The 25,332-nt window shown below is 45.3% G+C and overlaps 2 protein-coding genes across 2 annotated transcripts in view; both read left to right on the top strand.

Annotated features, from left to right (window-relative positions):
* The first annotated feature begins 1,289 nt into the window (after positions 1 to 1,289).
* LOC124286475 (putative ankyrin repeat protein RBE_0220) lies at positions 1,290 to 4,895 on the top strand. The gene is made up of 2 exons (XM_046722853.1): positions 1,290 to 1,524; positions 3,976 to 4,895. Exons 1-2 carry the CDS (start codon positions 1,290 to 1,292, stop codon positions 4,893 to 4,895), a joined length of 1,155 nt encoding a protein of 384 aa, XP_046578809.1.
* An 8,606-nt stretch (positions 4,896 to 13,501) lies between these two features.
* LOC124286462 (multiple epidermal growth factor-like domains protein 6) overlaps positions 13,502 to 25,332 on the top strand; it is a 29,709-nt gene continuing 17,878 nt past the window's right edge. Inside the window, exons 1-2 of the mRNA XM_046722841.1 lie at positions 13,502 to 13,602; positions 14,549 to 14,613. Of these exons, the coding sequence (XP_046578797.1) occupies positions 14,562 to 14,613 (52 nt within the window). The 5' untranslated portion in view covers positions 13,502 to 13,602; positions 14,549 to 14,561. The remainder of the gene's footprint in view (positions 13,603 to 14,548; positions 14,614 to 25,332) is intronic.

The following is a 25,332-nucleotide window of genomic DNA, read 5'->3' as shown; positions in this document are numbered from 1 at the left end:
CCACATCTAAACCTACATTGACCACATCTGCACCCACTTGAACCACATCTACACCAACATGGACCACATCTACACCCACATGGACCACATCTACACCCACATGGACCACATCTACACCCACATGGACCACATCTACGCCCCCAAGGACCACATCCACACATACATGCACCACATCTACACCGACTAAGGCCACATTTACTGCTACAAAGGCCACATCTACATCAACATAGACCACATCTACACCGACATGGACCAGATCTACACCCTCATTAACCACATCTACACCAACATGGACCACATCTTCACCCACATGGACCACATCTACAGCCACATGGACCAAATCTACACCTACATAGGCCACACCTACACCTACATGGGCGACATACACCGACAAATGCCACATCTACACCTATATGGACCACATCTACACCCACATGGACCATATCTACACCTACTTGGGCCACATACACCGACAAATGCCACATCTACACCTATATGGACCACATCTACACCCACATGGATAACATCTACACCTATATGGACCACATCTACACCGACATGGACCACATCTACACCGACATGGGCCAAATCCACACCGACATGGACCACTTCTACACCTGCAAGGACAACATCTACAACGACATTGACGACGTCTACACAGACATGGACCACGTCTACACCCACATGGATAACATCTACACCTACATGGACCACATCTACACCGACTAAGGCCACATCTACTGCTACAAAGGCCACATCTACCCCAACATAGACCACATCTACAACCACATGGACCACATCTACACCTACATTGACCACATCTGCACCCACATGGACCACATCTACACCAACATGGACCACATCTACACCCACATGGACCACATCTACACCGACATGGACCACATCTACACCCACATGGACCACATCTACGCCCCCAAGGACCACATCCACACATACATGGACCACATCTACACCGACTAAGGCCACATTTACTGCTACAAAGGCCACATCTACACCAACATAGACCACATCTACATCGACATGGACCACATCTACACCCTCATGAACCACATCTACACCAACATGGACCACATCTACACCCACATGGACCACATCTACAGCCACATGGACCAAATCTACACCTACATGGGTCACACCTACACCTACATGGGCGACATACACCGACAAATGCCACATCTACACCTATATGGACCACATCTACACCCACATGGACCATATCTACACCTCCTTGGGCCACATACACCGACAAATGCCACATCTACACCTACATGGACCACATCTACACCCACATGGATAACATCTACACCTATATGGACCACATCTACACCGACATGGACCACATCTACACCGACATGGGCCACATCCACACCGACATGGACCACTTCTACACCTGCATGGACAACATCTACAACGACATTGACGACGTCTACACAGACATGGACCACGTCTACACCCACATGGATAACATCTACACCTATATGGACCACATCTACACCCACATGGGTCACATCCACACAGACATGGGCCAAATATACACCCACATGGACCACATCTACACCCACATGGACCACATCTACACCTATATGGACCACATCTACACCCACATGGACCATATCTACACCTACTTGTGCCACATACACCGACAAATGCCACATCTACACCTACAAGGACCACATCTACACCCACATGGATAACATCTACACCTATATGGACCACATCTACACCTATATGGACCACATCTACACCGACATGAACCACATCTACACCGACATGGACCACTTCTACACCTGCATGGACCACATCTACACGGACATGGGCCACATTTACACCCACTTTGGCAACATCTACACCCACATGGGCCACATTTACACCCACTTTGGCAACATCTACACCCACATCGACCACATCTACACCTACATGGACCACATCTACACCCACATTGACCACATCTACACCCACATGGACCACATCTACGCCAACATGGACCACATCTACACCCACATGGACCACATCTACGCCCACATGGACCACATCTACACCCACATGGACCACATCTACACCTATATGGACCACATCTACACCTACATGGGCAATATACACCGACAAATGCCACATCTACACCTAGATGGATCACATCTACACCAACATGGACCACATCTAGACCTACATGGACCACATCTACACCGACTAAGGCCACATTTACTGCTGCAAAGGCCACATCTACACCAACATAGACCACATCTACACCGACATGAACCACATCTACACCCACATGGACCACATCTGCACCCACATGAACCACATCTACACAAACATGGACCACATCTACACCCACATGGACCATATCTACACCCACATATACCACATCTACACCCACATGGACCACATCTACACCCACATGGGCCACATCTACACCCACATGGACCACATCTACACCCACATGGGCCACATCTACACCCACATGAACCACATCTACACTCACATGAATCACATCTACACCCACATGGACCACATCTACACCCACATGGACCACATCTACGCCAACATGGACCACATCTCCACCTTCATGGACCACATCTACACCCACATGGGCCACATCTACACCTACATGGGCCACATACACCGACAAATGCCACATCTACACCTACATGGGCCACATACACCGACAAATGCCACATCTACACCTACATGGGCCACATACACCGACAAATGCCACATCTACACCTACATGGATCACATCTACACCTACATGGACCACATCTACACCGACTAAGGCCACATCTACACCAACATAGACCACTTCTAGATCGATATGGACCACATCTACACCGACATGGACCACATCTACACCCAGAAGGACCACATCTACACCCACATGGACCACATCTACACCTACATTGACCACATCTAAGCCTACATGGACCACATCTACACCCACATGGACCACATCTGCACCTGCATGGACCACATCTTCACCCACATGGGCCACATACACGGACAAATGCCACATTTACACCTACATGGACCACATCTGCACCCACATGGCTCACATCTACACCCACATCGACCACATCTGCACCGGTCAAATATCAAAGTTTATTGTCTCAATCTTTTCACAAATGTATTTCTTCCAGAACTTTATTTAACCCCGGACAAAGAATAATTCCTATCGGGGGTCTTTAAATATCCCTGTTTAAAACAGACAATGAAGTGACTGACATCATGAGCATCGATCTATAATCGATCTGGGATATAATTACATGCATCAACCCAGTCAGCGAGCCTGACCACGTCCTGTAAGTCGACTCTTACGACAAACATAGATAAGGACGAATGTGACGGAGTGTTTGGTGTCAGATGAATGACAAAACTTTGGAATGAATTAATTATAAATTAACAATACTTCTGAGTGAAGGATTGGTACATGCACAAATAGGTGCATACATCGTCTCTGCTCGAATGCAGTCCAGAAGGACAGGGTGCAGTAACGAATGTCTACATGCAGTAACATTATTCATTGACAACTTGCTGACGCCAAAGAACTATTCATTGTCGGTCGACCACGTACATTCACAGTTTAATAATGCAAGCTATCAGGATATTACGTACATGTTGTCTGTTTACTGCGATTATACGCTCAGTAGGCGCTACTGACCCCGCCGAGCCGCCTGATCAAGACAAGCAGGTGAGACAGACAGGTAAGCAGTTCTTAGGATTAACTGAGATTAACAGAGAAAAGTCGATTGATTCTACAAACAAAGCAGGACAACAGGTAACTCTGAAGGTCATCATGACACAATATTATGGATATTTACCACAGAACGAAATGTAGATACATGACATTGTATATAGATTTACATTGTGAATGGTGTTTTATGATAGAATATTGCATCAATACCATAGCATAAAAAACTCATAGAAGGACTTGAGTCCAGAGTGTAATGTGTTTGACAGACGTAGTAATCACTGCCTATGTTTCTGTCAGGATGTCCTGTACCACCAACAACGCGGATCTGTACGGTGCCTGCTGCTCGGGGAGCGTGGATGAAGTCACTCGCATCTTACGGCGAGATGGAGTTGACATCAACACCCAGTGGTCAAACGGCAGGACACCAGTGATGGCAGCAGTAGATGGCCAGCACGTGGACCTGTTTAAGCTACTCCGCCGGAAGGGAGCCGATCTGTCGGCAGTGGATAAAGACAATAACACCATTCTGCATATTGCCTGCGTCAGAAATAATCTAAAAATAGTCAAGTTGATTCTCTCTGAAGGAAATATTGACATCAATGTAAAAGGCAAAAGCGGATTGACGCCGGTGATGTTGGCAGCACGTCATGGGTGCAAACACGTCTACTTGGAACTTGTAAACAACAAACACTGCGACATGAGACTTGTTGGAGATGACGGTGACAACCTTCTCCACCTGGCATGTCTTAAAGGCCATCTGTTTATTGCTGAAGATCTGCTCTCACGTCGGATATTCAATATCAACTGTAGAGGGAACTTGGGCAGGACACCGCTAATGAAGGCAGCGTGGGCGGGTACCAAACGGATTTTCGACCTGATCGTAGAGAAAGGAGGCCAGACGTCGCTGCTGGGTGACAAGGGGATGAACATCCTCCACGTGGCCTGTGCTGGAGGAAAGGTACACATTGTACAGCATATCCTCTCAAAACGCATTGTAGGCATCAACAGTAGGAGGAATGATGGAAGAACGCCCTTGATGGTTGCTGCAGAGTATGGACACAAAGACGTGTACAACTTACTCTTACGAGACGGAGGAGACAGATCTCTGGAAGACTTTGATGGCAACAACATCCTCCACGTGGCGTGCAGGGGCGGCAACGGGGAGTATGGTGCAGCACACATGTGAAAGAAACCAGCGACACAGGGCCCTCATCCATGGCACGGACAGAAAGGGGAGGACTCCTCTGATGGCGGCAGCCGAGACGGGGCACAAGGAGGCCTTTGAGGTCGTCAGGCGTAAAGGAGGGGACATCACCATTAGAGACTGCTTTGGGAACAAGCTTATTTATGTTGCCTGTGTGGGAGGGGGATCTACCAATGATAATGCACATCGCTTCACTGGATGTTACGGATGGACTGAATGATGGGAGGATGTTGATCCTTGCGGCAGAGAGTGGCCGTAAGGATGTTTTCGATTTTCTTATGGGTGAAGGATGCGATTTGTCTCTTGATGATGATGAAGAAGATACTGTGTTCCATGCAGCCTGTCGTGGAGGTCATGTGGATATGGTGGAATATGTACTCTCAAGGTTCAACTTTGACGTCAACAAAAGGGGGAAATACAAGGGGCGAACTGCCATGATGATGGCAGCTGAGAATGGCAATATAGAAGTGTTCAAGTACCTGTTGACAAAACAGTGTGATGTGTTTGTGTTGGATGAGGATGACGACAACATCCTCCACGTGGCGTGTATGGGAGGACACACAGAGATGGTGAAGTATATTGTCTCTGAAGGGTATTTTGATATCAACTGTAAAGGAAAACATGGCCGCACTCCCATGATGATGGCGGCTGAGTTTGACAACATTGACGTCTTCTACTTCACAGTGTGTAAAGGGGGCGATGTTTCACACGTTGATGCTGATGGAAGGAACATCCTACATTTGGCCTGCTTAGGAAACAATGTGAAGATGGTGAATGAACTCCTGAAACTTGAACTTGTTGACATCGACACGAGAGACCGCCGAGGACAGACACCAGCCATGTTGGCGGCACGTCAGGAAACAGACCCGTGTTGGACCTACTCACGAGAGAACATGCACGTCTTCTACTCGTGGACAGTTATGGTGATGATATGCTCCAACTGGCCTGCATCCGAGATAATGCGAGCATTGTCAACTATCTACTGTTCAAACACCTTTTCAACATCAACAGCGCTGGGCGAGAGGGAAGGACGCCATTAATGGTGGCAGCCAACCGCGGTTGTAAAGTTATATTTGACTTACTTGTGAAAAAAGGGGGGCGACATGAAGCTGGTGGATGATTACAATAACAACATACTGCATCTGGCTTCTAGTGGAGGAAACAAGGACATTGTGGAGAAGGTTCTGATGGAGACGTCTATTGACATCAACAGCAGAGGCCGCTACGGGAAGACAGCAGCCATGGTGGCAGCAGAGGGAGGTCACATAGACGTGTTGGATCTCCTTCTTCAGGAAGGTTGTGATTCAGCTGTTGTTGATGATGACGGTCACAGCATCCTCCACGTCGCTTGTGCTGGAGGGGGATGAGGAATGCAATGTGCAGATGGTGCAGTACCTCCTCCCGCTGCCGGGTGTAGACGTCAAGGATGTAAACAAAAATGGCGCAACAGCAGCAGACATTGCACGAACAAAGAAACATGATCGAATACTGTCGCAGTTTTAGGTATGACGCATGTCACCTGGACAATTGTGTAACTCGATTTATCATCAAAAACTGATTTCGTTTTGACAGTGCAATGCCCTGACAACGATATGGCGTCATGAACTTGATGACGCCACAATGCTATGACATCGCTGCACTGCAAATCTAATGGCAGTACTGTGTTCAGAGATGTACATTTTTAATTAAAAACTAATGAAGAGTGATTTTGATGATAAATAGAATCTCACCCTCGTGTCTTCTGATATCAAATATATCAACATTCGTTGATAAAAGTACAAATATCCTCGGCAAGCCTCGGATATTTGTTACTTCATCAACTCCTGGTGCTATATTGGATATCAAAAGACACTCAGGTGAGATTCTCTATTTATTGTTACTGGTACCGATTGTACATTCGCAGTACATTCAGGAACTGAGTTGTGTCCATTAGGTGTGTCAGGATCAGTTACACATGCTTTCATCTTTCAGATTTACTCTTGTTCTTAAATCACCGTGGCCTGGTCGTGACTTCATCGAGGTGGTAAATGTCACTATCCGACGTTATTTGACTTTCTCCAACACTAAACACTGACACATGTCAGGCATACATTAAAGAGCGACTTTCCCCACGTTCCCGGATGCAGATAGTCTCTAGTCTCTACTTGCACTGGCTGTACATGTGTTCAGTGTGTTCTATTTCTTAGATCCAGTGTGCCTGCACCAAAATGTAAAACATTGTAGTTGGTGTTTTTTGCATGTACGTCTTGCTACTCAACTGCCGCGGATACAATGCGTGATTTTCGTTCCATCACTTGTGACTTTTGGTGCCTTAAAAACCGGTGTAATTCTTATTTCTGAATGCTTTCTGGTAGATAAATTCCATCTGGTAAAGTATGTTTATGTAGTTAAGTAACACAGGTAGGGTCCGCTCACAAAGAATGTGATGAGTGGACTTGAGTTCAGGTCTAATTTAGCTATACCGCATGACATCTTTTTTGAACAGGTATTAAATCTCTGTGGGATATGTCTAAACGTCTTCCCACCACTCTTTTGAAATCAAGATGACCTTTCTAGGCATTCTCAAGATCGACCGCGGAGGTTAGCGTATCCTAGCTTCTCTACCTTCCTTGTTTCTCTAGTGTCACACGTTTGGCCAGTGTCACACAGGGATTCTGTTTCAGGAGTGAGATGAAAAATGAAACAGTAAAATAAAACCATTTGCAATACATGTTCGTCTTTCGTCTGTGTCATGTGGCTGAACACACAACTCCAAGGTGTTTGACAGATGTGAAAAGCTCACTCTTTATTTACGCCTACACGTGGACAGTTATGTTCCCCTGTATAACAAATTCATGTGCAGCAGTAAACGGGCATGTTCCCCGCCAGTCGCCATCAAGTCCAGTCACAGTTTATGCATGAGAGCTGATAAAGGCGTCGTTGTTCACAGTCATTCAATTGCTGGCCGAATGGCAGTAGTCATATAGCTGTTGATGGAACAACTCCCAGGTTAGAAACTGCAGAAAGCTGACATGGTGTGGTCAACACCCTGGTCTCTCGATGTCCAGAATCAGCCGGACAGCAGGGCAACCTGGTGGTTAAGCCGTTCGCTCTCCACAATGGAGGCCGGGGTTCGAGTCCCCGCGTGAAGCCAGGACATAGATACAAGCAGTGTAAAACCATGCTCAATCACTGACTGTTCTTTATGTAACAACTGCTTGCCTTTAGACAGTAACTGTAGACCAGTAACTTCTGGCTTTCTGTTCAGTGAAATACCATGCCTAATAACAACTCTGTGTCGTGTGAGGTTTGACAGTTACAAAAAGACCTTGATTCTGTTGTGAGTTAGTTCGAGGGCTTTTACGTCCCTCTACAGATCTCTAAACTCATTTCCTAGAGCACGACGAATGCACACATTATTTGGATTATTAGGGATTAATACTGACTATGACATATCCCCGCACACTGTACAGCGACATTCATGAACGTTTGACACACACTACAATGTAAGAGTATTAATAGACAGGCTGTACCGGGCCTCCTGATTTCCTTTTATAACGAGGTGCTTCCCGCCAAATCGCCAGCTATCTGTATAGTGGTGTGGCATGTCATTTGCACACACATTTGCACAACTTTGCACATACCTGCACACTCTTGTACGCTCTCGTACATAATGCACTATTGTAGCCCCACCTTACACAGGCGTGTTTGATGATCACGACGTATCTGTGGTACGTATCTGTAATGATGTGTTTGTTGGGTTGGTGTAATACGTTAACACAATGTCAACCCGGTCACCCAGAAACACCCCTGAACCACCACCCTCTCATTGGGTCGGAATCAATGGGGATGTCATCAAACCAGCATGAATCATTTTGATTGTGTGTGTGTGTGTGTGTGTGTCTGTGTTTGTGTTTATGTATGTGTGTGTGTCTGTCTGTCTCTCTGTGTGTGTCTGTCTGTGTATATATGTATGTGTGCGTCTGTCTGTCTCTCTGTCTGTCTGTGTGTGTCTGTTTTTGTATATGTGTGTGTCTCTGTTTGTCTGTCTCTCTGTGTGTGCCTGTCTGTGGATGTATGTATGTGTGTGTCTGTCTGTCTGTGTGTGTGTGTGTCTGTTTTTGTATATGTTTGTGTGTCTATCTGTCTGGTTTGCTGTTGTGTGTGTGGGTGAGTGGGTTTGGGGTTTGGGGGGTCTATGTGGAGGGTTATGTGGGTAGTAGACATACAATGCCGGTACACTGAGACACCGTAACACAGACACTGACACCTCACCCAGACACAGTACAGTGACCTCGAGTCATCACGTGTGAAACTGAACTTACACTACACACGCTTGTTGATTACCTGGGTGTTCTACCAGCCAGTGGCCTCTCTCCAGAGCTCGACTAAACCTGACAATGTGTGTTGTATACTGTACCAGAACATGCCAGGAGACTGACGGCCTGACTGACGGAGATCTGGTCACTGGTGACTCTCGATAGTGAACATATACTTCACTATGGGCCCGGGGCTTCTCTGTTGAACATATTTTTCCCTGTGGGGGCTCGATGTTTTACATACTAGTATATTTCCCTCTGGGGTCTCGATGTTGTACATATTTTCACTGTGGGGTCTCCATATTGTACATGTTTTCACTGTGGGGTCTCCATGTTGTACATATATTTCACTGTGGGAATTCGATGTTGAACATACACTAAGCGCCAAAAGAAACGTTACCCTCCTACCTTTATGAATTACTAGAAAACTATCAAAGACATGTTAGAATGTATTAGTTTACAAGAAAGCTTCACAACACAACTTTATGCAAATCACGGAAAAGAGTTCTCAAATGCATTCTTATTTAGGTGAAATGCATCTTTTTCAGAAGAGTTAAATTGTCCTATTTTCGTCCATGCCGAAATAAACGATGTCCAAAAGAAAGGTTGAAATAGAATTCTGCTTTGGGACAATGATAAACCATGTCAAGTCACCATTTATCAACTATTAAAACAAGAAACAACTGTTGTAGAGTGTGTAAAATTGTATAATAATCATTGCCAGGATTTCCATCTTTATAACATGTTTTGCTGACTTGCATCAGTGAAAACAAGCAAAACGTGTCTTTGATATTGTGAAAAAAATGTTGGTATTTTTGCTTGCAAAGTAACATTTTTCATTTTCTCTTTACACATAACAATATCAATCGCCAAAACGCAGCAATATTCAAGCAGTGTTTGCATCCATTTCACATGCAGAATGATTCTATATGGTATAAAGTGAGCCTAGAAAAGATGATATGATACACAAGTACGAGAAGTATACTACGATTAACAGCTGAAGAAAGAGAACGAGCCATTAGTATTGTGCAGATTGGGTTGACACACAATTTTGTTGCTAACGCCCTCGGATGCCACGGTATCACGGTTATAAGACGTATTCAGGGCTCCAGACAGACTGGGATCACTGGAGACAGACCAGAAGTGGATGTCCACGCATCACAACGCCAGCTGAACATGAGTACCTCCGTCAGGAGGAAGGAGAGTAGCGTTTCTTTCGGCGTTTAGTGTATATTGCACTGTGGGGTCTCGATGTTGTACATATATTCACTGTGGAGCCCCGATGCCGTACATATATACTGGGAACAAAATTTAAGGGAACACCTGTATAAGAAGACACACTTAACTTAAGTCGTGTATGTTTAAGACAATGCTGGATTCGAACCTGATGAACAATCCGAACAAAACTCACCAGACTTAGAGAAGGCATGAAGGAGCTCGTGTTATCGTTGAAGCATGATTTGCACATGCATAATCACTGTATAAAACCTGTCAAGATTATGGTGACATCTGTGTATCAAAATGCCCCCAAAAGTCTATTTAACAAAAAAACAGCGATAGGAAGCTGTTGGCATGGCACATGGTGGCAGACCTGAAAACGAGGTAGCATGTCATTTTGGGAAGTCAAAACGTGTGATTTCCAGCCCGATTGAACAAACACCGACAGGCAGGTGACGTGTCAATTCCACCCGGAAGAGGAAGGCCACGGAAGACAAGAGTCCAACAAGATCGCTTCGTTACAAATATTGAATATTAGAAATCGGTTCATGACAACATACAATTCCGAACAACAACAGGAATACGAATTTCCTGCAGTACAGTGAGAAACAGTCTGCCCAGTTGAAGTCAAGGCGCCCATTCTGTGGAATTCCACTTACTGTGCAACACAAGAGGCTGAGACTAGAGTGGTCTCGACAGTTTGGTAATCGTGACAGGAGGCACTGGCGCTACACGATGTTAACCAACAAGTGAAGGTTCCTGTTGAGATTCATTGATGGTCGACAACGGGTTTGGTGAAGACGCGGAGAGCGCTATCATGACGTCAATGTTCAGGAACATGAGGGACACGGTGGTGAAAGTGTAATGGTGTGGGGTGGAATGATGTTTGACCACAGAACTGATCTTGTGGTTGTCCAGGGATCTTTGAGAGGCCTGCGTTATTTGGGTGAAACTTGTAGAGCATAAGGGAGATTTGCCGCAAAAGATTGGTTGAAACTTTGAGTTCCAGAACTATAATGCTCGACCTCACAGCGAAAGAGTTGCTTTGGATTTTCTCCTGCAGCAGCAGATAAACAGTCTACCTTGGCCTGGCAAATCACCAGATCTCGCACCTATTGAACATTTGTGGGATGACTTGGGGCGCAGGGTTTGCGGCAGACCACATCAACCAGCAAACTTACAGACGCTCGGACAAATCCTACAAGAAGAATGGCGTCAAATTCCAAGGGAGGCCATTTGCTGTCTGATCTCAAGCATGCACAGAAGATGCCAAACATGCATTGATGCCTGAAGCAGCTGGACCAGATACTGACTATTGCTCACACAATGTCACAATTTAGTTCCAATAAATTCCACCATGAGACATCTTAGTGTTCCCTTAAATTTTGTTCCTAGTATATTTCTTTGTAGGTACATGCTGCTGTACATATATATTCTACTGGAATAAAGTAATTGTGCATTATTTTATGGTATGCCATATTTAATGCCATCAGATAGTAACATGTAGGAGGCGATGACAACTGACATGCATGTCTTTTACCAAGGCAGTGACATCATTACAGTGTGACGTCACGAAAATATTGTACTACAGTACAAAACTCTTCCGCAAACTCTTTATGAAACCGGTTTCGGTTTGAAACCAAATACATAAAAATACGCTATTTTGTCAATTTAATGAATGTAAGACGTGGGTAATAAATAGAGAATACTACACTAGGTCTCATTACATACGAATTATACAAAACTCGTGACCTTCCTATGATATCTGACCTCGCTTTCGCTCCGTCAGATACCATAGGAAGGACACTCGATTCGTATAATTCGTATGTAATGAGACCTAGTGTAGTATTCTCTATGTCCCTGCGGAGCCCGTTGTTGTACAGATATGTCCCTGCGGAGCCCGTTGTTGTACAGATATATCCCTCCGGAGCCCGTTGTTGTACATATATATGTCCCTGCGGAGCCCGTTGTTGTACATATATATGTTCCTGCGGAGCCCGTTGTTGTACAGATGAGTTCCTGCGGAGTCCCGTTGTTGTACTCCTATGCCCCTGAGGAGCCCGTTGTTGTACAGATATGTTCCTGTGGAGCCCCGTTGTTGTACAGATATGTTCCTGCGGAGTCCCGTTGTTGTACAGATATGTCCCTGCGGAGCCCGTTGTTGTACAGATATGTTCCTGTGGAGTCCCGTTGTTGTACAGATATGTCCCTGCGGAGCCCGTTGTTGTACAGATATGTTCGTGTGGAGCCCGTTGTTGTACATATATGTCCCTGCGGAGCCCGTTGTTGTACAGATATGTTCCTGTGGAGCCCGTTGTTGTACAGATATGTTCCTGTGGAGCCCGCTGTTGTGGAGATATGTTCCTGTGGAGCCCCGTTGTTGTACAGATATGTTCCCGTGGAGCCCGTTGCTGTACAGATATGTTCCTGTGGAGCCCGGTTTTGTACAGATATGGTCCTGTGGAGCCCCGTTGTTGTACAGATATGTTCCTGTGGAGCCCATTGTTGTACAGATATGTCCCTGCGGAGCCCGTTATTGTACAGATATGTTCGTGCGGAGCCCGTTGTTGTACAGATATGTCCCTGCGGAGCCCGTTGTTGTACAGATATGGTCCTGTGGAGCCCGTTGTTGTACAGATATGTCCCTGCGGAGCCCGTTGTTGTACAGATATGGTCCTGTCGAGCCCCGTTGTTGTACAGATATGTTCCTGCGGAGCCCGTTGTTGTACAAATTGTAATGAGTTCTGGACGTGGATTCTTTGTTCCTTTACGAGTGGGCTTCAGTTTCATACCATATCAATTTTTACGAATGGTCTTCAGTTTCATACCATATCAATCTTTACGAGGATCCATTGTACGATCTGGACCACATCATAAGGATGCATTTATGAGTCACTATCCAGTAAAGATAATGCCATATGTCTGCAAAGTTGTTAGCGTAGCCTGACACAGGTTACAGTCACAGGAGAAGGCTAGTCAGCTGTTTCCCTAAACGTACATTGGTTCTTGCGGAAACAAATCAACTGTCAATGTTGTTTTTTGTTTCCTGTTAAAAGTAGGATATACAAACAAACCTGTAAAGATGCGATCTGTGTCAAAGCAGAAGCAGTTACTTTCAATCTACGCGTGATTTGGAAAACCAGTGGTGCAGAACTCATTCTTTCATTGCCAAGGTGAGTCCAATGCTTATATACATATTACAAACTTGAGTGATATCGGCTTGTTGTTCAAAGCCAAAATCTTCAACGTTCCAGCTATATGACTGTTGTTTGAAAACGACAGCCCAGTGCTGGCAGAGGACTGGTAATGGAGGTGAAGAACAATTTGATATGCCACGGTGGCGCTTATAATGTTGAATGAAATATATTTAACGTGAGTAATTATAAAATATGAGATTGGAAATCTGAGAGCACAACAGTGTGAGGAATGGGTGTCTATCTTTGTTGGTTGCCATATTTATTTTAACATTAAAAATACTTTTCGAACCAAAGCGAGGGAAGTACGTCACCAACTTTTGCTCACTTCGCTCGCATGTATGACAGACTGGTCATTTCTCTCTCTGTTGCACATCCCTATTTGCGCTACAGTTTGTCTGTGCCTTGATACATTAACTCAATTTAGGAGTATAAAAGGTATAACATACAAGGCGCATTACCAGCGAAATGCTTCAAAGTATTAACACAACTCTGACCCCATGATAAAAATGCACGATTTGATGAAACGTGACCATTACAAACAGACATGTTGCGTAGTAGATATTGTAGAAACGTAACACTCGTTCCCCATCATCTGGGTAAAACTAACTTGTCGCTATGTGACATTAATCCAATGTAAAATCTAACAATATAGTTTAAACACCGATCCCCAATGCACTCGCCATATTTTCTTGTTGAATCACAGAACAGCTGAGGATTTGGAATATCCCGTAACAGAGCATTGGTTTGGTAGATAAAATGTTGTATTACAGATCTTTAACGACATTGATAATACACGGGGCTTTTCAACTTTTGATTATCATATCATTATTATGCATGAGTTACGGATATTTAGCGTCATGAGTTGATGAAACTGCATCCACTAACTGGATATATAATGTTGTTTGAGTTCAATTCGTTTCAGTTTCAGGAAGGCAATGTGGTCTGTGAGGATCTTGGTGATTGCACACGTGATTATCACCTCAACATGTGAGCCGATATGTAACGTATTTGTTTGTGACAGAATAGATCAGACATTATCATGGGGTCGTAAACATGCTGGCATCAGAATTGTAATGAGTTGTTAAAAATGATACTATTTGACAATGTTTCTTAGTAACACAGCTTGTCGGTTAGGTGTACCCAACTTGTACCGGTTGAGCTTACGCTAACATCTGCCTCAGCTCTTTTTGGAACAGTCTTGCTGTGTGACCGTTCAAACCTAGAATTAATTCGGGGAACTAGCTTCTGGATCTCCACGCCTGAAAATACAAGCAGAGATGATTTCAGGCAAAACAGGAATCTGTATTAAATATAGGCGAAAGCAACATACATTCAATTAACATTCTATAGTCAACATTCAAATCCATAGTTCATTGTTAAGACAATCATGATACCAGGATCCACACAATATTGGTTTTAACCGATTCATGTATTCTGTTAGATGTGGTTAAATGCATGACAACAGAACGTTTCTAAAGTACGCCACTCTGTGGAAATATCGCGGATCAGTTGTCATTGTCAAGTAGATCGATGACTTTTGATAAAGATCTTTACTTGATACCGCGTCACTGTACTTGTCAAACCAACCAATTCCTTTTTTTTTTTTGTAGTAATATTTCGAGCTGCCGTTAGACCTTTCAGAGATACAGACGTTTCAGCAGCACGGTAAAAATTGAATCAAGTGATCATGTATGAAATACATTACTGACCGATCATTTATAGCGTGATAGAGTGTGATGAATGGACAGGTCGATGCAGTACCAAGTGCCACAGAGGATATTTCGGCCCCATCTGCCTGGATGTTTGCAGCAGAAGGTGCAGGTACCACACGTGTGAGCTGCACCGTGACAAAGGTATTGGGAGATGTACTGATGGTTGTATACCTGGATTCCAGGGTCTCACCTGTCAGAGGCCATGTGACACCCTCCAGGTAGGCTGTACCAGGTGCCCAGGTGGTTGTGATGGGGAGTATTGTCAGGTGGCTGGAGCTTGTTTCTCTGGTTGCAGCCACTCCTACTACGGAGCAGGATGTAAGACATGTTCCAGCAGATGTAAGTCCTGCAACAGGATCACAGGAACCTGTGAGGAGTGTCACCCTCCTTATTCAGGAGTAGAGTGTAGACGCTCATGTGAGAATGTGTTGGAGGATGTGAGAGTGGCTGTAGACAGGGATGCAGACAAGGTTTCTATGGAGACGACTGTACTGATGCCTGCAGTGACACCTGTCGACCTAACCCCTCCCTGACCACGGGTGGACAATGTCCAGGAGGAGATTCGTGTCCACCTGAGTGTCACAGTCAGACTGGTGAGTGTGTCTACGGTTGTGTTGATGGCTGGTATGGCCCCAAGTGTTCACGGCGATGCAACTCTAATTGCCAACACCAGAGGTGTAACCAGGCAGGTGCGTGTGTTGTAGGATGTGAACAGTTCCGATCTGCTTGTGAAGGCTGCCTGAAGCTATGCCTCAACTTCACCTGCGCCTCAATCAACGCCTCTTGTTGCAGTGGTTGCAGTAATGGTACATCTGGTTGTGTGGTTCCGTGTAATGTATGTACTGTATGTCTTGATGAGGTTGTTACAAACTCCGGTGAACACAACATTACCGGGCGTAATAACAACTGCACACACAACGTGTCATCACCTGGCTGTCCTCCGGGATCTTGTCGCACAGGTAAGTAATACTCAAAGGTCTCAAGGACTGCCATACAACAGAGCTCGTAGTTAATTCTGGAATCACAACCTTGAATTGTCCTACATAATATGATCATATTTCAAAGTGAAGCAGCATTTTACAGTTTCACATAAGGAACTGACTGTGTGGAGGTACTGACTTATCTTGAAAACATATATTATATTGAACCGGTAATTACGTATTGTCTACTTTGAGAAAAGAAAAGAAACACACGGTAAATTTAGTTATGAGCCATAGGCTAATACAAATTGTAAGAAATAAAAATCTCTAACGCCAACATACTGACATGATGAATTCCCAGATAATGTTTCAATAACATTTGACCACTTTCAGTAAAAACATAGCTCTGATTTACAGTTATTTATTACTTTCAGATGTTCCACTAATAGACATAGAGACAGTGAAGTATCTGGTGCCGGCTGTCATCTGTATCCTAGCAACAGGTCTGTGTGGTTGCTGCTGCTACCACAGAGGGTTGTCTACAAACAGGTGGGTTACACCATCACCGCCAACTACACAATACTTATATAGTTTGATGAAATTCGTTGATAATTCATGTGATTTTGTTCTGTTTTTACAGACATGATGAGATGTTGTCATTAACGTTAATTTAACCACCATTATGCAATCATTTTGCAGTACAGCCAAGCACGCTCTTTCTATAAACTTTCTACGACTCTCGCTGTACATTGTTGTATCACAGTTCTAACATTCCAGGTCACTTCACGAACTGTAGTGGGAGACATCTTGAAGAGATTTACAAATAAAAAGTAATAGTGTATCCCAGTACAACAATATTGCTTTGTGCATGATCGCATCTTGGGAAACCTTGGTATTAGAACTAACTATAACTGTGTTTACAGGGGATCGGATGTTATTACAAAGCAAACTGTGTATTGACTATATGGTGGAGAGTTGGCTTCAGACTGCTTGTCGATCTCATAGAGTCGGTATTTTCACGCGTCGAAGATTGATATGTAGATAGAGGCGTTGCAGCGTAAGCAATGTTTTTAAGTAAACACATGTCATCGATGAATATTCAATAATGTTTCCAGAAAATAGAAAATGAAATGCAGTGATCGTAAGTGTGAATGGATCCGAATATGGAGTCTGTTATTTGTTTAACAAAGTGGGATCTTGTGTTACAGAAAACATGATACAGCTGATGATGCGGTCGACGTCACGCTGGTACAGACAGACGTCCCCAGCAGTGGGTACATGGCGTTACATCACTACGAGGATGTAAGGGAGGGAGATGTGATTAGTCAGCTCCCAGACCAGAACCAAGGAGACACGAGTACTGAAGAGTGTCGACAACATTCTCTTTCTGAAGTTTCCCTCGACTGATGCTGTAGGCGGTTCATCAGCACTGATAGAATCGCCCTGTCGTCATCTGGCAGTTCCATGTTGATGGCCCGACAACAGACGCACCAGGAACTAAGAAAGCTGCCCCGTTACAGCACTGATCACGACTCTTCGTACAGTGACACGGACATGTTGGTGATTATAGCTAGCAACAATAAACAATAGCTTCCTGAATATATGCTATGTCCCCTGTTTCCAAACTTCCGACAGCTGAAACACGTACCGTGCAACAACATTAACCTTTCCTCTGCGTTAACCATTCACCCCTTGTGTTTGTCTTGTGTCCGACCCTTGCGTTTGTCTTGTGTCTGACCTTTGTGTTTGTCTTGTGTCTGACCTTTGTGTTTGTCTTATGTCCGACCCTTGTGTTTGTCTTGTGTCCGACCCTTGTGTTTGTCTTGTGTCTGACCCTTGTAATTGTCTTGTGTCCGGACCTTGTATTTGTCTTGTGTCTGACCCTTGTGTTTGTCTTGTGTCTGACCCTTGTGTTTGTCTTGTGTCCGACCCTTGTGTTTGTCTTGTGTCTGACCCTTGTGTTTGTCTTGTGTCTGACCCTTGTGTGTGTCTAGTGTCTGACCCTTGTGTTTGTCTTGTGTCTGACCCTTGTGTTTGTCTTGTGTCTGACCCTTGTGTGTGTCTTGTGTCTGACCCTTGTGTTTGTCTTGTGTCTGACCCTTGTGTTTGTCTTGTGTCTGACCCTTGTGTTTGTCTAGTGTCTGACCCTTGTGTTTGTCTTGTGTCTGACCCTTGTGTTTGTCTTGTGTCCGACCCTTTTGTTTGTCTTTTGTCTGGCCCTTGTTTGTCTTGTGTCTGACTTTGTGTTTGTCTTGTGTCCGACCCTTTTGTTTGTCTTGTGTCTGGCCCTTGTTTGTCTTGTGTCTGACTTTTTGTTTGTCTTGTGTCTGACCTTTGTGTTTGTCTTGTGTCTGACCCTTGTGTTTGTCTTGTGTCTGACCCTTGTGTTTGCCTTGTGTCTGACCCTTGTGTTTGTCTTGTGTCTGACCCTTGTGTTTGTCTTGTGTCTGACTTTGTGTTTGTCTTGTGTCTGACTTTGTGTTTGTCTTGTGTCTGACCCTTGTGTTTGTCTTGTGTCTGACCCTTGTGTTTGTCTTGTGTCTGACCCTTGTGTTTGTCTTGTGTCTGACCTTTGTGTTTGTCTTGTGTCCGACCCTTGTGTTTGTCTTGTGTCTGACCTTTGTGTTTGCCTTCTGTCTGACCTTTGTGTTTGTCTTGTGTCTGACCTTTGTGTTTGTTTTGTGTCTGACCCTTGTGTTTGCCTTGTGTCTGACCCTTGTGTTTGTCTTGTGTCTGACCCTTGTGTTTGTCTTGTGTCTGATCCTTGTGTTTGTCTTGTGTCTGACCCTTCCCTGTTTTGTTGGGGTCTTTTGGAGCCAACATTTCCATCTGCCTCCACCTATATGTCTGTATATTGTCGACCCCGGGAGCTGTACCAGGGAATCCAGTTATTTATAGCATCAACATTGATCTACGCCTTTAGGACACGATGACATGCAAATCACAAACAACAAAGAAATGTAACGTTGTGGGCAATTTGTATTCCAAAATAACCGAAGTTAACACATCAACACAATATGCTGCAAGGTTATTGGAATGGCAGTACATTAAAGAGTGTAATTACAAATTTCATGACAGGACACAAACAACAGAACGTAAAACATAGATTATAGAACGTAAAAACAGAGATTATAGAACGTAAAAACAGAGGTTATAGAACGTAAAAACAGATATTATAGAACGTAAAAACAGAGATTATAGAACGTAAAAACAGAGATTATAGAACGTAAAACAGAGATTATAGAACGTAAAAACAGAGATTATAGAACGTAAAAACAGATTATAGAACGTAAAAACAGAGATTATAGAACGTAAAAACAGAGATTTTAGAACGTAAAAAAAGAGATTATAGAACGTAAAAACAGAGATTATAGAACGTAAAAAAAGAGATTATAGAACGTAAAAACAGAGATAATAGAACATAAAAACAGAGATTATAGCAAGTTAGCAACTAAGTGAGTGATAATTATGTACAGCAAGCAGCAACAATTTGTCCAGTTCAAAAACAGGCCTAATCTGGGTGTACAATATGACCCTCACACAGCTGCTGGTGTTGATGTAATATGTGTGTGTGTGTGTGTGTGCGTGCGTTCGTGCAAGCACAAATCATTGCATCTATGTAATGCTGGAATTCTGCTGGGAGGATACAGACCCAATTATCTGTCTACCTTCTTACATACACACCCTCTGAAAGTGTACCTCACAGTGTGAGTGTTCCCGTGTCTCGCGGTGGCTGTTGTTACCCGTCACATCCACTGTCTGTACACACTTACCTGTCTGTACACACTTACCTGTCTGTACACACTTACCTGTCTGTACACACTTACCTGTCGTTACACACTTACCTCTCTGTACACACTTACCTGTCTGTACACACTTACCTGTCAGTACACACTTACCTGTCTGTACACACTCACCTGTCAGTACACACTTACCTGTCTGTACACACTTACCTGTCTGTACACACTTACCTGTCTGTACACACTTACCTGTCTGTACACACTTGCCTGTCTGTACACACTTACTACCTGCCTGTACACACTTACCTGCCTGTACACACTTACCTGTCTGTACACACTTACCTGCCTGTACACACTTCCACTGTATGTACACACTTACCTGTTAGTATACACTTACCTGTATGTACACATACCTGTCTGTACACACTTACCTGTCAGAGAGAGCTTAGTGAAACCCGTCACTTCCACTGTCTGTACACACTTACCTGTTTGTACACACTTACCTGTGTGTACACACTTACCTGTCTGTACACACTTACCTGTCTGTACACACTTACCTGTCTGTACACACTTACCTGTCTGTACACACTTACCTGTCTGTACACACTTTCCTGTCAGTAAGAGTTTCGTGAAACCCGTCACTTCCACTGTCTGTACACACTGTCAGTAAGAGCTTCGTGAAACCCGTCACTTCCACTCTCTGTACACACTGTCAGTAAGAGCTTCGTGAAACCCGTCACTTCCACTCTCTGTACACACTTACCTGTCTGTACACACTGTCAGTAAGAGCTTCGTGAAACCCGTCACTTCTACTGTCTGTACACACTTACCTGTCAGTAAGAGCTTCGTGAAACCCGTCACTTCCACTCTCTGTACTCTGTACACACTTTCCTGTCAGTAAGAGCTTCGTGAAACCCGTCTCTTCCACTGTCTGTACACACTTACCTGTCAGTGAGAGCTTCGTGAAACCCGTCACTTCCACTCTCTGTACACACTTACCTGTCAGTAAGAGCTTCGTGAAACCCGTCGCTTCCACTCTCTGTACACACTGTCAGTAAGAGCTTCGTGAAACCCGTCACTTTCACTGTCTGTACACACTTACCTGTCTGTACACACTGTCAGTAAGAGCTTCGTGAAACCCGTCACTTCTACTGTCTGTACACACTTACCTGTCAGTGAGAGCTTCGTGAAACCCGTCACTTCCACTCTCTGTACACACTTACCTGTCAGTAAGAGCTTCGTGAAACCCGTCACTTCAACTGTCTGTACACACTTACCTGTCAGTAAGAGCTTCGTGAAACCTGACGGAGTAGTCTCCCTTGTACTGAACAATGTAATGGTGAGGAAGTGGTATACAGAAGATGTCAGTTCTGCTGTCACCTGTTTATGTGACTCTAATTTCAGCTTAAATAGTGATATTGTTGAATTGGCTGCACAATAGACCATTACATGACCTTCGAATATAACGTCCGCATTTCAACAATCTGAGAAACAATCTGATGTGTAAACGGGAACTATTTAAGCGTTTGGCGTCAGGATGTGACACGCACTTCGCATATTATCTTCCTTCCCTTCCTAATAGTTCATGTGAAGTCACCACATGTGAGGAGACACGAACAAGCCAATGTTCCACCTAATTTTTCTCAGCCTTCAAGAGAGAAATAAAGCTAGGAAATAAAGGAGGGACGATTAAGACTATTTGTCTTTACCAGCGTGGTTAATCGGAGTATATTTGTAAAGTTGAGGTCAATGCCTACAGTTGGAGTATAATCGCTAACAGTGACAGGTATAAATCCTGCTGCAGAACTGCATCAGGAGTCAGAAGCATTGTATGTCCCTCCACGTCCTCTAGCGTGGTAGCCTGACCCTAGTTACTCGCCCCCAACTTATATCGTATTGTATGTCTCCACGCCCCTAGTGTGGTAGCCTAACCCTAGTTACTGCCCCCACTTTATATCGCATTGTATGTCTCCACGCCCCTAATGTGGTAGCCTGACCCTAGATACTCGCCCCAACCTTGTATCGTATTGTATGTCTCCACGCCACCTAGTGTGGTAGCCTAACCCTGGTTACTCGCCCCCACCTTATATCGTATTGTATGTCTCCACGCCCCTAGTGTGTGGTAGCTTGACCCTAGTTACTCGTCCCCACCTTATATCGTATTGTATGTCTCCACGCACCCTAGTGTGGTAGCCTAACCCTAGTTACTCGCCCCCACCTTATATCGTATTGTATGTCTCCACGCCCCCTAGTGTGGTAGCCTCTAACCCTAGTTACTCGCCCCACCTTATATCGTATTGTATGTCTCCACGCCCCCTCTGCCCCTAGTGTGGTAGCCTAACCCTAGCTACTCGCCCCCACCTTATATTGTATGCCTTATTGTAGTGTGGTCCAGCCCCCTAGTGTGGTACTTAACCTAGTTACACTGCCCCCACCTTATATCGTATTGTATGTCTCCCCCACGCCCCCTAGTGTGGTAGCCTAACCCTAGTTACTCGCCCCCACCTTATATCGTATTGTATGTCTCCACGCCCCCTAGTGTGGTAGCCTAACCCTAGTTACTCGCCCCCACCTTATATCGTATTGTATGTCTCCACGCCCCCTAGTGTGGTAGCCTACCCTAGTTACTCGCCCCCACCTTATATCGTATTGTATGTCTCCACGCCCCTAGTGTGGTAGCTCTAACCCTAGTTACTCGCCCCCAACCTTATATCGTATTGTATGTCTCCACGCCCCCTAGTGTGGTAGCCTAACCTTAGTTACCTAGTTACTCGTCCCCCCACCTTATATCGTATTGTATGTCTCCACGCCCCTAGTGTGGTAGCCTCTAACCCTAGTTACTCGCCCCCACCTTATATCGTATTGTATGTCTCCACGCCCCCTAGTGTGGTAGCCTAACCCTAGTTACTCACCCCCACCTTATATATCGTATTGTATGTCTCCACGCCCCCTAGTGTGGTAGCCTTAACCCTAGTTACTCGCCCCCACCTTTATCGTATTGTATGTCTCCACGCCCCCCTAGTGTGGTAGCCTAACCCTAGTTACTCGCCCCCACCTTATATCGTATTGTATGTCTCCACGCCCCCTAGTGTGGTGTGGTAGCTCCACCCCCACCCTATCGTATTGTACTGCACCCCCTAGTGGTAGCATAACCCTAGTTACTCGCCCCCACCTTATATCGTATTGTATGTCTCCACGCCCCCCTAGTGTGGTAGCCTAACCCTAGTTACTCACCCCCACCTTATATCGTATTGTATGTCTCCACGTAGTGTGGTCCACGCCCCTAGTGTGGTAGCCTAACCCTAGTTACTGCCCCCACCTTATATCTGTATGTATTTTATTGTATGTCTCCCGCCCCCTAGTGTGGTAGCCTAACCCTAGTTACTCGCCCCCACCTTATATCGTATTGTATGTCTCCACGTCCCCTAGTGTGGTAGCCTTAACCCTAGTTACTCGCCCCCACCTTATATCGTATTGTATGTCTCCACGCCCCTAGTGTGGTAGCCTAACCCTAGTTACTCGCCCCCACCTTATATCGTATTGTATGTCTCCACGCCCCCTAGTGTGGTAGCCTAACCCTAGTTACTCGCCCCCACCTTATATCGTATTGTATGTCTCCACGCCCCCTAGTGTGGTAGCCTAACCCTAGTTACTCACCCCCACCTTATATCGTATTGTATGTCTCCACGCCCCCTAGTGTGGTAGCCTAACCCTAGTTACTCGCCCCCCACCTTATATCGTATTGTATGTCTCCACGCCCCCTAGTGTGGTAGCCTAACCCTAGTTACTCGCCCCCACCTTATATCGTATTGTATGTCTCCACGCCCCTAGTGTGGTAGCCTAACCCTAGTTACTCGCCCCCACCTTATATCGTATTGTATGTCTCCACGCCCCTAGTGTGGTAGCCTAACCCTAGTTACTCGCCCCCACCTTATATCGTATTGTATGTCTCCACGCCCCCTAGTGTGGTAGCCTAACCCTAGTTACTCGCCCCCACCTTATATCGTATTGTATGTCTCCACGCCCCCTAGTGTGGTAGCCTAACCCTAGTTACTCGCCCCCACCTTATATCGTATTGTATGTCTCCACGCCCCCTAGTGTGGTAGCCTTAACCCTAGTTACTCGCCCCACCTTATATCGTATTGTATGTCTCCACGCCCCCTAGTGTGGTAGCCTAACCCTAGTTACTCGCCCCCACCTTATATCGTATTGTATGTCTCCACGCCCCCTAGTGTGGTAGCCTAACCCTAGTTACTGCCCCCACCTTATATCGTATTGTATGTCTCCACGCCCCCCTAGTGTGGTAGCCTAACCCTAGTTACTCGCCCCCACCTTATATCGTATTGTATGTCTCCACGCCCCCTAGTGTGGTAGCCTAACCCTAGTTACTCGCCCCCACCTTATATCGTATTGTATGTCTCCACGCCCCCTAGTGTGGTAGCCTAACCCTAGTTACTCGCCCCCAACCTTATATCGTATTGTATGTCTCCACGCCCCCTAGTGTGGTAGCCTTACCCTAGTTACTCGCCCCCACCTTATATCGTATTGTATGTCTCCACGCCCCCTAGTGTGGTAGCCTAACCCTAGTTACTCGCCCCCACCTTATATCGTATTGTATGTCTCCACGCCCCTAGTGTGGTAGCCTAACCCTAGTTACTCGCCCCCACCTTATATCGTATTGTATGTCTCCACGCCCCCTAGTGTGGTAGCCTAACCCTAGTTACTCGCCCCCACCTTATATCGTATTGTATGTCTCCACGCCCCCTAGTGTGGTAGCCTTACCCTAGTTACTCGCCCCCACCTTATATCGTATTGTATGTCTCCACGCCCCCTAGTGTGGTAGCCTAACCCTAGTTACTCGCCCCACCTTATATCGTATTGTATGTCTCCACGCCCCCTAGTGTGGTAGTAGTCTAACCCTAGTTACTGCCCCCACCTTATATCGTATTGTATGTCTCCACGCCCCCTAGTGTGGTAGCCTAACCCTAGTTACTCGCCCCCACCTTATATCGTATTGTATGTCTCCACGCCCCCTAGTGTGGTAGCCTAACCCTAGTTACTCGCCCCACCTTATATCGTATTGTATGTCTCCACGCCCCCTAGTGTGGTAGCTCTTACCCTAGTTACTCGCCCCCACCTTATATCGTATTGTATGTCTCCACGCCCCTAGTGTGGTAGCCTAACCCTAGTTACTCGCCCCCACCTTATATCGTATTGTATGTCTCCACGCCCCCTAGTGTGGTAGCCTTACCCTAGTTACTCGCCCCCACCTTATATCGTATTGTATGTCTCCACGCCCCCTAGTGTGGTAGCCTAACCCTAGTTACTCGCCCC

Source organism: Haliotis rubra, unplaced genomic scaffold (genome assembly GCF_003918875.1).
Source record: "Haliotis rubra isolate DU_JTF1 unplaced genomic scaffold, ASM391887v1 Scf384, whole genome shotgun sequence".
NCBI classification, from domain to species: domain Eukaryota; kingdom Metazoa; phylum Mollusca; class Gastropoda; order Lepetellida; family Haliotidae; genus Haliotis; species Haliotis rubra.
This window is presented reverse-complemented; position numbering and strand designations above follow the sequence as displayed.

Coding starts and splice junctions, on each gene's coding strand:
- LOC124286475 (XM_046722853.1), top strand. CDS start 1,290: ATGGACCACATCTACACCCACATGGATAACATCTACACCTATATGGAC. Junction 1,525..3,975: donor CCACATCTACACCCACATGG/GTCACATCCACA, acceptor TGTGTTTGACAG/ACGTAGTAATCACTGCCTAT.